We start from the raw sequence: 14,378 nt of genomic DNA on the forward strand, positions 1-14,378 counted from the left end.
CCCTCGTCTCCGGCAAGAACAGTGCGCAGAGCGCGCTCACAAACACGCCCTAGCCCTCGCTGCCCCTACCGCCCCCGGCGGCGGCGGCGAGCCTCGCCGCGACGACGCTGCTCAGCCGGTCTCAGAAGCTTGCGAGCCCGCACTGCCGCAGTGAATGCCTCGGGCGTCCAGCCGTCCAGCAACCACGCTGAATGTCAACTGAACTGCACGCCATTCGCCGGTGAGTCAGGAAATGATCTGAGAAAGGGAGAGAGGACTCAGAAGAGAAGAAAATGACATGTGCTTAGTCTAGCTGCAGTTTACTTTGTTTTCTCGCCGCCGTTCCTTGATCTCGATATGATTCCTGACCGGTCATGTGGAACGCAAACCAGTCCACTACAGAAACCACTGACTATAATATACCGTGTCAGGGAGTTCAAGAGAGATGGGGGACATAGACAGAGGAGTCGGGAAGCTCGAACGCGCCAGCTGGAAGGTAGAACACCTGCTTCACACTTTCTACAAGCAAACAGGCTGTCAACACCGGATACAACGCGAGGCTAGCGTAGAGGTCCACATAGGAAATATACCGCAGAAACGTGACGCCCTTCTCCTTGGACATGTACCAGCAGTAGACCCGAAAGATGGCATGCATACTTTCGGGCTGGGTCAGGAGATCGTTCAGGAATTCCAGTACGATGGACGGTAAGATGCCGCACGCGACCATGGCGAGCGATGTAACGCGCCAGAGCGTGCGTTCTACGGCGTTCGGGAACGCTGTGTCCCACGCGGCGACGTGGACAAGCCCGTAGACGGCCGCGATAGCCCCGGGGACGAGCGTCCAGTACAGCGGCGCGTCGACGCCGAACATCGACTCCTGCAGGCCGCCGTGCTGAGACAAGAGGGTCTCTTCGGGGGTTGTGCTAGCGTTTCCCATGCGTGCCATAAATCGCGCGGCGCGTGCCCAGCGCGTGGCAAACGGCGCGTTGGGTCGTTGCTGCCTTCGGAGAACCTGCCGATGTGCGCGGGTTGCGATTGTTGTTGATCTGCCTCTAAACGAACACGGAAAGTGTACCCTTCCGGAGGCGTTTTCGGCGCCTTGCTGGTGCGCCCTTGGTCGTCCTCTGTGGGCGGCATTGGAAGAGTGTCGTGACAGTCAGTGGCATCGCTCGTCGCAGGCAAAACTTCGAGGGACGATACCTCGCTGGCGGACGACAATTGCAGGCGGCCCGCGTAGCGGAACGTCGTCCACCGGGTCGTGACGAGCAGGTACGCCGTGACCTCGTCAACGCCCGCACCCGTGACGACGGTCGGCTCTGCGATACTGAACGGCCGGCTTCTGCCACCAGACTGCGTACGTCGCGACGGCGCACACGGCGTGTGCCACCGTCGAGACCTCGAGGAGGCTCAGCGGGAGCGATTGCGCGAGGCGCAGGAGATGCAGAAGTAAAGTAGCTGCACGACGAGCAGCGCCTTCGTGAACGCGTCGGACTGGCAGCGGTTGCGGATGCTCGTCGCAGACAGACGGGGCACGAGATCGGGCGCGCGTCTCATCAGAAAGCAGACGCCTTGTGCGGTGAGGACGAAGCGGGTCCGGTGTGAATTAGACTGGGGTGCCGGAGCTGCTGTTGGAATCAGCCATGTGTCGACTTCCAAGACAAACCCGCCCATGGCTGCATAGAAGCTGTGCACGAGTGCCCACTCGTACGAAAACTCTTCTTTCTCGCCTGGAAGGTCTCGTTCCACCAGCGGAACCTGCCAACCTAGTTGTAGGGACCTACATGCACGCTAGGCTCCACACACGGTCTCAGCATCGCCCTAAATTTTTTCAATCGGTAACGACAGATGTAAGAGCAGGATGAGCGGAACTCACCAGCAGCATTGAGAACCATGACTCAATCCCGCGCCGGGTGGGCCAATGACCAGACGTCCATTGTTCGACGTAGGGCTTGGAGCTCGTCAGCAACGACAGCCATAAAGGCATGCGAAGCAGAACTTACCAACAGCCCGAAGACCCGTGACTCAATCTCGCGGATGAGACCACGCTCCCATCGTCTGACTTGGGAGCATCGACGTACGAGTGTTCCCTCAACTTTCGCACCGGACGCTGCTGGAAGTGCGCCTCGGCAGGAAACAAAAGGGAGATACCGCAAGATCAATGGCGGAGGGGGACGATATAGTCACAAGCGCCCACTACGGAGACTCCAGTCGCATCACCGTGAATATTTATGCTATCATACACAGAAAGAAGCCATCTGGCCAAACCGTTCCGGACCTCTAAAAACACACTATTATGGATACAGACACACGACAACGTCACAAACACCCTCTCACAACACCTCCCCGCCCTTCGTCTCCGGCAAGAACAACGCACAGATCGTGCTCACGAACACACCTCCGCCAGCGAGATACAGCACGCCCGCGCTGCCCCCACCGCCACCGCCACCGCCACCGCCACCGCTGCCACTGCCACTGGCGAGCCGCGCCGCGACGAGCGGGGCGACGATGCTGCTCAGGCGGCCCCAGAAGCTCGCGAGCCCGCACGCGCTCCCGCGCACCGCGGCCGGGAACGCCTCGGGCGTCCAGCCGTACAGCACCGCGTTGAACGTCGACTGGACTGGCAAAAGCCATCATCGTCGGCGGAGTCAGTAAAAACGATGCGAGGACACGACGACGACGACGACGACGACGACGGCGACACTCACAAAAGTACTCCATCGCGTTGAACCCGACGCTCGCGGCCGGTGTCGTGATCGTCGCGTACAGGAACAGGCTCGCGCCCATGAGCGCGCTCGACCCGACCATCGCCCACCGGCGCCCGATGCGCGGCACCTCGATGAGCGCCGTGCCGAGGAGCACCCCGGGCACGCCCACGACGGCGATGACGATGCTGCAGGCGGCGCATGGATCAGCACAACGCGCACACACGACGCCAATCGAAGCAGAGCACTCAACTAGTTCCGGTACACCTCCGCCGTGCTGAGGTCCTGCGCCGCCCCACGCTCAGCAAGGAACTTGGGCAAAAAGTTGCCCGCGATGACGAAGCCCCTGCGAAGAGAGGATAACGTGAGCGGGCAAACGGAAACCACGGCCGCGCGTGACGCACGCGCACTCACCAGTAGTCCGCCGCGTAGCACACCCACGTCAGCAGCGTCAGGCGCACCATGTACCCCGAGCTAAAGAGCTCCTTGAGGTGCCCACCCATCGCCGGCACCTTCACCCTCCTCTCCTTTCCCTCCTCCTCCTCCCCCTCTTCAGCACGCGCCCCATCCTCGCCCTCACTCACCCCCTTCCCCAAGCGCGACGCCCGGCGCGCCGCCTGTACAAACCGCGCGTCGACCGCCTCGAGCTCAGCAACCCCAAGCGTCGCCGCGCCGAGCTCGCGCCCGTTCACGCGCGCGATGCACCGCACGACCTCGCACGCCTCCGCGTCGCGGCCCTTGCCGACGAGGAACTTGGGGCTCTCGTAGAACGTAAACAAAAAGAAGCGCGCAAAGAACGCGGCGACGGATAGCGCGCCGAGCGTGTAGAGTGCGTAGCGCCACCCCGCGTTCGACGAGCGCGTGCAGCAGGTCCCTGCCGAGACGGGTGTTGCGGGCGGGAGCGCGGAGCAGGCGGGGAGGGCGGTGGAGCAGGCAAAGGTCGGGACGAGTGACCAGGAGATGAGGGAGGTGATGATGACGCCTGCAGGGTGGTTAACGTGTGTGCGCCAGTTGAACAGGAATGAGAACGTACCGATCGGCTGAAATACGCTCAGCGCAGCCAGCAGGTACCGCCGGTCCTGTGAAACGGGCCTCGTAGGACAATGATTCTGCGAGGGTTGGCATGCCTTTACTTACGTTGGGCAGAAACTCTAGTACGATCGTCGCATCGATGGGTATATTGCCACCAAGCCCAAAGCCGACGAAAAAGACGATGGCGCAGATGGAGCTCCAGCTGTCGAGCGCACCGAGGATCATACCTGTAGGCGCACGTGGCAGTTAGTCTCGTGGACGTGATTTGGCAACCCTGACGAGGGAACGACGCACCAAAGACGGCAACGATGCCGACGGTGAGGTTGAATGCCCAGCGGCGACCGATGATGTCGACGAGGATGCCCCAGGTGAAGGCACCGACGGTGAGACCGGCCGAGAAAACTGGACGATGACGTTGGTCGCACAGAAAGACTAGAGAGTAAAACGCAGTGACTTGCCAGAGAAGATGTCGCCGTACTGCTCGTCCGGCACGCCGAGTTCCTGCTGTATGCGGGGCGTGACGAGCGAAAAGGCCTGGGCCCACATGAGGTCGAGGGCGTAACCAAAGCCGCAGAGGAAGAATCTGCGGGCGAGTGAGCAACAGGACGAAAACGGGGTGGGGGAGGGGACGGACATGCACCACTGGTAGCGACCCATGCCGGTCTGTTCGAGGGCGCGGTTGATGAGCACGGTCTTGGCTTCTATGGCGGTCTTGCCCTTGAGGTCGTCAATGGCATAGCCGACGCCTTGGAGGTCCGTGCTGTGACGCTGCAAAGTGGCGGGCGCAGCGGCATCATCGGCCATCTCCTCAATGTCGAATTCGGTGTTGTTGCGCGAGTGGGATGGCCAGGGGTGCAGACTGTGAGGGGGTATGGGTGGCGGGTGGGGGATGAGCGAGGCTGAGGAAGGGCCAGAGGGAGGAGAGGACGGAAGGAGGGTGTAGTTGCGCCGGACTGACATGGCGGCGAGGGTGGTATAAGGAGACTGGAGACTGGAGCGTGAGCGCGGAGATGGATTAGGATATGGGATAGACTTACGATAGGCTCTCTGGGCAGGTGACCCGGCAGCAGCGTGGGCAGATGGATGTCCAGCTGGAGGGCAGACGAGAAGGGAGAGACGGGCGTGGTGGTGGTGGTGGTGGTCTGAGAGCAAGCTTGTCTTTGGGCATCGAGTGCTCGAGTCGTTGCGGGGCGAGAGGGAGCGACGCGCGAAGGAGCAGTCGCTGTCGTGGGGGACCTCCTGGGAGCAGCGTCCATATGCGGACGCGCCACCGCCGTCTTTGGAGCGTCGATCGCCAGTTTTGCTCTGCGCGCTTGAGGATGCTAGCAGGAATGGCAGCGGAATCGACAAATGCGGCGGATGACGTTGATGTCATGGCGGGGCATCCTAGAAGGAAGACGGCCGCGTGAGTGTCCTCGGACTCCGGAGACCTCGGCGCAGTCGCATCGTCTGCTGCCCAACGACGCCTAGATTCGACGGGCGAGCAGAGTCGACGAACCACGTACGCGAGAGAGAGAGACCGCCATCACCCAGCCGCGGAGTCCTAACCTCGGGAGCCTTCGACGCTCTTTCCGAATCTGTGCGCTCTGCATTTGCGACCCATGCCCGACGCCGAAGGCGATCAGCTTTCTCATCAAAGCCCCATCAGCGTTCTCACCTTCTTGGCGCAGTATCAGTCACCCTATCCCGATGTTGGCGCACCCACCCGGCATATTGTCTACATAACGGTCTCCGCGAGGCCTGCAGCTACCAAGACCGAGCGGAGGCTTCCTGTCCATTGACGCGACATCGTCGCCTTGAGCATGACAGACATCGTCTCTCTGTCCACTCGAGTCACCTCGAGCACACCACTATCGTCTCCTACTGCATCCTCGCACGCCGACCCTGCCACGCGTGGCACCTGGGCCTCCATCCTCACCATATGTGTCTGGAATGCCCTGCACTTGGATATCCCCCTCCGGCCGCGCAGGTGGGAGTTGGTCGCCAAGTTGCCCTCGCTTGCGATCGGGCTTCTCGCGCCAGACTACCTGCTGTACCTCGCATGCTGCCAGCTGTACCCCGCAAAGCATCTTTCTGCCTCCGAAGCGCGGTACTTGACGAGCCCAGAGTCTGGCGGCAGTGCGCTCTGGACGTCCATCTATACGCGATTCGTGTGCTCTCCGTATGTCTACCGTCGCGACCTTCTTAGTTGAAACCGTTTCAGGGCTCCGGCACGCCCTCTGTGGCGCCACCAAGAAGAAAAGCAAGTCCATGTCGTCGGCACCGTGAGTTACGCCAATCAGGCACGCGTGGCTCCATGCACCGTTCTCATTCAGACCCACAGGTCGAGTCGGCGGGGGTCGAACAGGGCATTCCAGACGCGCTGCCCCCGAACGAAGAGACAGAGGCGACCCCGGTCCTCGGAGCCGACAGCCGCTCAAAGACGCGAAAACACGCATGGACGCTCGTGCACAGCTTCTACGCCGCCATGGGCGGCTTCGTCCTGGACATCGACGCGTCCCTCGTCCCAGCCCCAGCCCCGACGCCCCAGTACCAGCCCGGCCAAACGCGCTTCGCCCTCACCTCGCACCGAGTCCGTTTCCTCATGGAGCATCCTCAGCCGCTATCGGTCCGACGCGCTCGCCAAGGTGCTGTTCGTCGTGCAGCTGCTCTACTTCTGCGCGCCGCGCGCAATCGCTCCCGCTGAGCCTCCTCGCGGTCGCGACGGCGGCGCACGCCGTCTGGTCGCAGAAGCCGTTCGGCGTCGCACAGCCGCCCGTCGTCACGGGTGCGCGCGCAGACGAGGCCGCGGCGCACCCGCCCGTCGCGACCCGGTGGACGAGACGTTCCGCCACGCGGACCTCCTCCAGGCGTCGTCCGCCGGCGAGTCGGCGTCCCTCGAGGCTCTGCCTGCGACGAGCGACGCCACCGGCCGCCGCGCCCCTCTCTTGCGATGCCACCCACAGAGGACGGTCGAGGGCGCCAGAAACGCGTCTGGAAAGGCACACCTTCCGTGGCCGCCCGGACGCAGACCAAACAACAGCCGCAACAGGCGCACACCGGCAGGTCCTCCGAGGGTAGCAGCGACCCGACACGCCGTGCACACACCACAGCCCATGCGTTGGGCGCGCGCCGCGCGATTTAGGGCACGCATGGGAAACCCCCGACCACGTCCCCCGACCGACGCGCCGCCGTACCGGACGCTCGTCCCGGGGGCCATCGCCGCCGCCTAGGGAGAAGAGCGCTGCGTTTCTGTGGTCTGTTGCTTATCTGGACCTATACGCTAATCTCACGGTTTATTTGCTTGTAGAAAGTGTGAGGCAGGTTTCCTACCTTCCAGCTGACGCGTTCAAGCTTCCTGACTTTTCTGTCCATGTTCCTCATTTCCCTTGAACTCTTTGACATCGTATAATTCGGGTTGTTCTATTTCTGTAGCGAATTTATTCACACTTCTCATGACCAGCTAAGAATAATATCGAGCTCAGGGAATGGCTATGAGTAAAAAAATTGCAACTAGAATAAGCGCACGTCGCTACATGCTCGCCGCTCTGGGAAACACCCGTGAGAGGCGCCCCAGCATCCCAGACGACCGCCTGCGATGTGCCTCGGATGGCCGGGAAGTCGGCTTAGTCGACATCTCTCCATCTTTCTCCGTGCATTCATGATCTGCACCCAAGATATCAAGTTAGCGAGATGGCAAAGCAAGAAGCCATCGAGGACATACACGACGGTAGCATCTCAGAAAAGAGCGATGCGTCGTCTGAATATCGAGCGATGGCCTTCTCTTGTGCTAACAGATACCCGGTTATTCCGAGTGATCTCGTGCTGAAAGTGGGCGTGGATAGGGACACACCTGCCGTCGAGCAGCACTCCTGCATCTGCAACCCTGCGCCGCGCGCCGCCAGAGGCACAGATCCAGACTCAACCAGCGAGCGCAGCCGCTGGATCTCGGCCTGCGCCTCCTCAAGCTGCGCCTTGAGACCCTTGACTGTACCCGCGGCGGACGCATCCTGGGCAGCGGTGGCATCCGGGAAGACGTATCGGACACGGAACTTCTGCTCGTGGATGGCGTCTCCCGGGACGCTCGTCCACTATCGCACCTCGTCAGTGCGTGCACGTCGTTTGGACAGTACTGCGCTCACGGACGCACCAGGTTCCTTCGCACCGGAAACCGCTCGCGCTCTGGCGTGATGTCAACGCTGAGGATCGACAGCTTGTGCTTGCACTCTGTGCCTTTCGGCAGGTCTTCTTTGACTGCTTTCAGGGTGACTGGAACGATCTTGTCAGTTGTAACGGTGAAAATCCCCGGTATGCAATCAACACACTGATGACTTTGACCTGCTGGCCGGCCTCTATGCGGCCCATGTTCGGCACCACGCAAAACGACTGTGTTTATTGATCCAATTAGCCACAATGGCCGAGCATTCGAGTAGTCTGAACACGGACTTTACGAGAAGTAACGCGTATTTTGAATGCCACAGGAGTCTTGTGCGTATTGGTGAGCTCCATAGAGAAAGGTTTGTCCTGCGTAAACGGAACTGCCGACGTGATGAGACGAATGATATCAGCCAAGACGGCATAGAACTTACGGGAGGATACAAGGGCATCGCTCGGGTTACATTTGATGTCCAACATCGCTTCAGAGCCAAAGACAGAGCGACGAGCTTGCGCTGCGGATGTAAGGTGTGGAACGTCTCGGAACAGCCGCCCGCATCCTCGTATTTGAGTCAGTGATTTGACTGGCTCGGCTTGGCCCAGAAGCCGACGGCTTCGGCCCGGCTTGTCCAGGCTCAGGCTTGCGAAAACACAACTTGAAGCAACACCAAGTGCCATACCAAGGAATATAACGAACCTATGCATTGTGCGGGAGCCTTTGGGGCGTTCGGTTGCAGGGATAATGGAAGCGGTGGGACAGCCCTGTGGCGCAGGCTGCAACAGAAATCGGAAATTGCGTAGAAACACAACAGCCTCGTCCGCAGCCAGCCTTTGAATGTCATCAAATACATGTACATCCGCCATTTTAGGCTCCATTACTAATCACAAGTGGAGCCTAGCTGATAATGATTCATGGGCGGATGCGAAGATGTTAGCTGGCGCTGCCATTCGGCGACAACGTCAGCAATACAGAGTTCAATACGGCACGTGCAGCTAGAATGAGCACACGTCGCTACATGCTCGCCGCTCTGGAAAAAACCCGTGAGAGGCGCCCCAGCATCCCAGACGACCGCCTGCGATGTGCTCCGGATGGCCGGGAGGTCATCTTACTCGGCGCCTCTCCGTCTTTCTCCGTGCATTCATGATCTACATCCAAGGTGCCAAGTCAGCGAGATGGCAAAGCAAGAAGCCATCGAGGACATACACGACGGTGGCACTTCGGAAAAGAGCGACGCGTCGTCTGAATATCGAGTGACGGCCTTTTCTTGTGCTAATAGATACCGGTTATCCCGAGTGATCTTGCGCTGAAAGTGGGCGTAGATAGGGACTAACCTGCCGTCGAACAGCACTCTCGCATCTGCGACCCTACGTCGCGCGCCGCCAGAGGCGCAAATCCAGACTCAACCAGCGAGCGCAGCCGCTGGATCTCGGCCTGCGCCTCCTCAAGCTGTGCCTTGAGATTTTTGACGGTACCCGCGGCGGATGCATCCTGGGCAGCGGCATCCGGAAAGTCGTACCGGACACGAGTCAAAGAAGACCTGCCGAAAGGCACAGAGTGCAAGCACAAGCTGTCGATCCTCAGCGTTGACATCACGCCAGAGCGCGAGCAGTTTCCGGTGCGAGGGATGTTAAAGTGCGACTGAACTCTTTTCTTATTCTGTGCTACAAGGCCAGTATATATACATGAGAGTCAGGACTCCTGATACCGCTAAGGGACCTATGGTACTACCTGTATGTAAGCGTGTACAGTAAGCATGAGTAATCTAGTCCGTATTACTACAACATAATCGGGGGTCATGTGATGTATCCCCATTAGTCCGTACAGGGCAATGACGTAATCGCCCAGTTCTGACACTCCCACTCGACTAGTTATTGCCTAATCTACTGAAGACCAAGCCTAGCATAGACTGGAAGCGCTCAAATTTCGTTGCACCAAGTGGTTTTGTCAGTGTGTCGGCAATCATTTCATCCGTACTGACGTAGACTATATCCACTCGTTTTTCTTCTACGTATTCGCGTATGAAGTGATATCGAATGTCGACGTGCTTGAGCCTTCGGTCGTGAGCGGGATTGACTGCGAGAAAGATTCCTCCTTGGTTGTCTGCTACCAAAGGTGGTGGTGCAGTAGGAAAGTAACCTAACTCTTTTTGGAGTGACGTTAGCCAGGCTAACTCAGAGCATGCCTCCGAGAGTGCCATATACTCGGCTTCCGTCGAGGATCTTGCCACCGTTTTCTGCATCCGAGATGCCCATGTGACTGCTCCATCGGCCATTAAGAAAACGAAACCAGTTGTTGATCGCCGGTTATCCCGATTTTCGCCCCAATCTGCGTCTGAATACCCTATCAAACCGGACTGATTTGAGCCAGAGTACCGGATACGATACTCGGTGGTGTGACGGAGATACCGGAAGATGTGTTTCGCGGCTTCCACGTGTTGTGACGTAGGGTTTTGCATGTATTGTGAGAGTCGTGTGACTCTCCAGGCGATGTCGGGTCGTGAACCAATCATCAAATAGATAAGGCTACCAATCATAGACTGGTAGTGATGGCGGAGTGCGTCAGTAGCGGTATATGTTTCTACAGCCTTCTCGAGATGTATGCCTTCAGGCAGCGGTGTGCGGCAAGGTTTTGAGTTGTGCATCTGGAACCGAGATAGGATTCCTTCGGTATACGACTGTTGGTCGATTTCCAGACACCTGTTGTTTCTATCACGAGTGATCCGCATTCCAAGGAATGTACTAGCGGCTCCAAGATCTCGCATTTGGAATTTCTCTGCAAGAACTTTCTTCACTCGTTGGATCTCGGATAAACTTGGACCCATTGGTAGAAGGTCGTCGACATAAACTATAAGGTAAACTTCGACTTTGTCGTGATGATAAACATAAACGCCGGCATCTGAGCGCGTGCGTTTGAATCCATTTTCGAGTAGCGTAGTGTGTAGCTTCTCGTTCCAGGTGCGTGAGGCTTGGCGTAAGCCATAGATAGCCTTCTTCAATCGACACACCATCTTTTCTTGTCCTTTCTTCACAAAGCCTTCTGGTTGTTCCATATAAATCTCCTCGTCGAGCTCGCCATACAGGAAGGCCGTTTTGATATCCATTGCCTCGATTTCCCAATCTTCGAGTGCGGCATGTGCGAGTAAGAAGCGTATAGCTTCATAGCGTGCGACGGGAGAGAAGGTTTCCTGAAAATCTATCCCCTCTATCTGTGTGAATCCTTTGGCCACAAGACGTGCTTTGTAGCGGCCGTCGGGCTTGATCACATAAACCCATTTGCATTTTACTATTCTCCGGTTGTTCGGTCTGTTGACCAGAATCCATGTGGAATTCTCCTCCTGAGACTTGAGTTCCTCTTTCATCACGATCTCCCACTGTTTCGCATCTGGGCGAGACATTGCCTCGCGGTACGTAGTGGGGTCAGGCTGGTGAGCATGACATATCCATTGGAATAAATTCCGACGGAGTTGATCGTCGACTTCCATTGGAGAGGCTTCACGTTGTTCACGTGCTTCTCGTTCTTCTCGTTGATCACGTTGGATGTCTCGTTCCTGTTGACGCCATGCTTCTGTGGGCGGGACGTCACCATAGCTGTTATCGGGAACACGGCGTTGGCCTGCATTCTCGCGCTGTGGTCTGGCCGGGTGTGGCACAGGTTGTGGTTCGAGATTCCATCGTTGCCTAATATCAGGAGCAGGTGGCGCTGCCTGACGAGATGAACCGGCTGGTCCGCTCTGACGAGGACGATATTGTTCTCTCTGAGGTGGAGGTTGTCCAGGAGGTGGACCAGGAACGAATGGTATTTCCGGATGTTCGTATGGTTCCGGAGTTGGGCTTCGATATTGTTCATAACGATCGGCTGGATCGTCATTGACTTCGTCATCATCCTCTTGTTGCGGTTCGTCTTGCCGCCGTTGTGGATGTGCGTTGTCTGGGGGTTGATTATCAGGTGTGAAGTCATCCGGACTGGTAGGGTCCGGGTTCGGCAGGTCGGGTAGGACAGGTGGAATTGGATCTTGAGACGTTCCAGGCTCACGAGGCCTTTCGTCTCGCTTGGGGAAGGAAGACTCATCGAAGGTAACGTCGCGTGACACAACGATGGTCCGGGCAGTTGGATCCCAGAACCGGTAACCCTTTGTACCGATTTCATACCCGACGAAGATCATCACTTTAGCCTTTGGCTGTAGTTTATTGACCCTCGCATCCTTATGTGTGTGGACGTAGGCTTTGCAGCCCCATACTCGAAAGTACGATACATCCGGAACAGTGCCGTTCCATTTAGTGATGGGTGGCTTCCATTGATGACGGCGCAGAGGTTGTCGATTGTAGATATGTACTGCTGTTTCCGATGCTAGCTTCCAAAACCCAGACGTCATGCCAGCGTGATGTCGCATAGCTTCTGCCTTATTCTGAATGGTCTGTTGCCAGCGTTCTGCTCTGCCGTTCTGTTGTGGTGTTCGCGCCACTGAGAGTTGACGCTCTATTCCGCGTTCTGCTAGGAAATCGTCGAATTCGCGGCCTAAAAACTCCCCCCCACGGTCCGAACGTATAGCCTTGAGCTTGCGCTCGGCCTGTGTTTCCGCCCAAGCGACGAATTGCTTGAAGGCAGAGAAGGCATCAGACTTCCGTTTCAGATACCAGACCAAACCAAATGAGGAATAGTCGTCGAGGGTGGTAAGGGCAAACTTGTACCCGTCGAGTGATAACGACGGATATTCGACAAGATCCATGTGTATTAAGTCGAGGGGATGATCCGCACGACTGTCAGACGCAGGAAATGCATCGCGACGAGACTTCCCGAATTCGCATCCATCACAGGGAGTATCCCTGGTTGGTGCCGTGATTTTATCTGGGACGCCCTTGACATTGCCAGGTAGTTGAACAACAGATTTCTTCCCGGCGTGTCCGAAGCGACGGTGCCACAAAGTGTATGGATCGTCGGATTTGACCGACATTAATGTTCCTGGCTTAATCTCGCTGGTCCTAGTGAGGACTTCAGCTTCTAGCCAATATAAACCTGACGACTTTTCATATTCGCCCTCCATTAAAACTGTCCGCTGTGTTGGGTCTGACCCGCGGAGTAACTTAAACTTCTTGCCATCCATCTCAATACGGTGACCGTTATTGAGAGGCATTCTGGGCGCAAAGAACCGTTCTGCTGCTTCCGGTACGTATAATACGGTTTCTAACCGGATATGCTGAATTCGTCCATCTGTGAGACGATGTTGCAGAGCGATTTCACCGTGACCTTTGATTTCGATAGTCTGACCTTTGCCGGCCGTGTGTGCATGACCTGGTTTAGGGAATTCATGGTACCGAATAAAGTCAGTTTTGTACGGTGTGACATGTGTTGTGCAACCGCTGTCGACCATCCACTTAGACTTGACACCCGTAGCATAAAGAGAAACAGAGATGGATTCCTCTTCGATCTTAGCTACTACAGGTACATCGACTATTCGTATGGTATTTACAGTCTGCGTGGTTGTCGCGGTATTGTCCTTCGCTTTGCCTTTTCCCTTCCCTTTTTGCGCTTCCCGCCACCCTGCTGCTGCTGCTGCGTGTTGTTGCCGTTACCGGAACTCGAGCCAGAATTCGCCGGCTTTGTGTCCCAGTGTTGCTCCGTTGTGTGATTCTTGCGACCACACTTCTCACATTTCTTGTCGAGGAGTGGCGCCTTCGAGACGCGCGCAATCTGAGTGCGATTCGCGACGCGGCGCTGTTCCTCCTCGACGATCTTGGGCTTGATGAGCGCCGCTGTGAGCAGCGTAACATCAGTCTGCGTTGTGAGAATTGTACCAGCGATGGTCTGATACGACTTGGGGAGAGCGTTGATCATGAGCAAGGCAAGAAGCTGAGGTTTGACTTCTATTCCCGCCGCGTTGACCTGGTTGGACTGCTCTGTGAGCGCGTCGAGTTGCGGGCCGAGTGCGGAGCTGTCAGAGAGCTGTGCATTGAACAGCTTCTGGAAGGCGACGAATGCGCCTACCGCTCCGGGTTTCTCGTAGCCGGCCTTGATTGCGGTCCATGCGTCCAGGGCCAAGAACTTGTCATCGACGAGATGACGAAGGTTCTGCGCGACGTAGAGCTGGATGATGCCCAGCGCCTTGTCGTTTTTCTCATCCCATGCAGCTTGAGCTAGGATTTCCGTAGCCGTGGGTGTACCTGTCGCAGATATTGGTCTGGCAAGACCAGGGACAGGAACGGTCGCTGTGGAGCCGTATCCCTGGATCAAATACCAGACGCCTTGGTAGCGCAGGAAGGCTCGGATCGCGTCGGACCACTTTTTATAGTTGGTACCGTCGAATTGCGGGATGGTGGATGTGGCGAGCTTGGTCGGGTCAGAAGAGGATGACATTGTTATCGTGTACGAAGAGGAGGCGAGTGTATGCGTAGAGAGTTTCACGTTCCTTTGGATTTAAACCGACGTCGTAAAAGAAATCACTGAGATCGAGCTCGTATGATTTGGCTCGTGTCGCTCGAAGTGATTCCCAATCTTCTTCCAAGAATGCGAGATCGTATGTCTGATTGATCGGT

At 57.3% G+C, this 14,378-nt stretch overlaps 4 protein-coding genes across 4 annotated transcripts; 1 reads left to right on the plus strand and 3 right to left on the minus strand.

Annotated features, from left to right (window-relative positions):
- Window positions 1–392: 392 nt before the first annotated feature.
- On the minus strand, window positions 393–977 carry PHACADRAFT_184886 (uncharacterized protein). Its single transcript, XM_007396446.1, has one exon. The coding sequence runs from the start codon at window positions 923–925 to the stop codon at window positions 416–418; it is 510 nt and encodes a 169-aa protein (XP_007396508.1). The 5' UTR covers window positions 926–977; the 3' UTR covers window positions 393–415.
- Window positions 978–2,309: 1,332 nt separating this feature from the next.
- Window positions 2,310–4,517, minus strand: PHACADRAFT_162242 (uncharacterized protein; the record flags this gene model as incomplete). Its single annotated transcript, XM_007396447.1, has 9 exons — window positions 2,310–2,596; window positions 2,685–2,869; window positions 2,935–3,027; window positions 3,096–3,663; window positions 3,715–3,760; window positions 3,819–3,940; window positions 4,008–4,115; window positions 4,172–4,296; window positions 4,348–4,517. 9 exons carry the CDS (start codon window positions 4,515–4,517, stop codon window positions 2,310–2,312), a joined length of 1,704 nt encoding a protein of 567 aa, XP_007396509.1.
- A 998-nt stretch (window positions 4,518–5,515) lies between these two features.
- PHACADRAFT_209694 (uncharacterized protein) lies at window positions 5,516–6,946 on the plus strand (the record flags this gene model as incomplete). Its single annotated transcript, XM_007396448.1, has 4 exons — window positions 5,516–5,874; window positions 5,917–5,977; window positions 6,037–6,285; window positions 6,341–6,946. The coding sequence occupies 4 exons, from the start codon at window positions 5,516–5,518 to the stop codon at window positions 6,923–6,925; spliced, it is 1,254 nt and encodes a 417-aa protein (XP_007396510.1). The 3' UTR covers window positions 6,926–6,946.
- A 163-nt stretch (window positions 6,947–7,109) lies between these two features.
- On the minus strand, window positions 7,110–8,367 carry PHACADRAFT_257319 (uncharacterized protein). Its single transcript, XM_007396449.1, has 7 exons — window positions 8,282–8,367; window positions 8,139–8,230; window positions 8,018–8,078; window positions 7,843–7,961; window positions 7,546–7,783; window positions 7,417–7,482; window positions 7,110–7,358 (listed from the first exon to the last, which is right to left on the minus strand). Exons 1-7 carry the CDS (start codon window positions 8,325–8,327, stop codon window positions 7,225–7,227), a joined length of 756 nt encoding a protein of 251 aa, XP_007396511.1. The 5' UTR covers window positions 8,328–8,367; the 3' UTR covers window positions 7,110–7,224.
- Between the last annotated feature and the right edge of the window lie 6,011 nt (window positions 8,368–14,378).

The sequence above is a fragment of the Phanerochaete carnosa genome (assembly GCF_000300595.1).
Source record: "Phanerochaete carnosa HHB-10118-sp unplaced genomic scaffold PHACAscaffold_5, whole genome shotgun sequence".
NCBI classification, from domain to species: Eukaryota; Fungi; Basidiomycota; class Agaricomycetes; order Polyporales; family Phanerochaetaceae; genus Phanerochaete; species Phanerochaete carnosa.

Excerpts from the sequence above, each read along its gene's own strand:
- PHACADRAFT_184886 (XM_007396446.1), bottom strand. The coding sequence starts at position 925 with ATGGCACGCATGGGAAACGCTAGCACAACCCCCGAAGAGACCCTCTTG.
- PHACADRAFT_257319 (XM_007396449.1), bottom strand. The coding sequence starts at position 8,327 with ATGTTGGACATCAAATGTAACCCGAGCGATGCCCTTGTATCCTCCC. Across the intron at positions 8,231-8,281 it reads CGATGCCCTTGTATCCTCCC|TTCCGTTTACGCAGGACAAA; the intron begins GTAAGTTCTATG and ends TCACGTCGGCAG. Across the intron at positions 8,079-8,138 it reads TACGCGTTACTTCTCGTAAA|TCGTTTTGCGTGGTGCCGAA; the intron begins GTCCGTGTTCAG and ends CAATAAACACAG.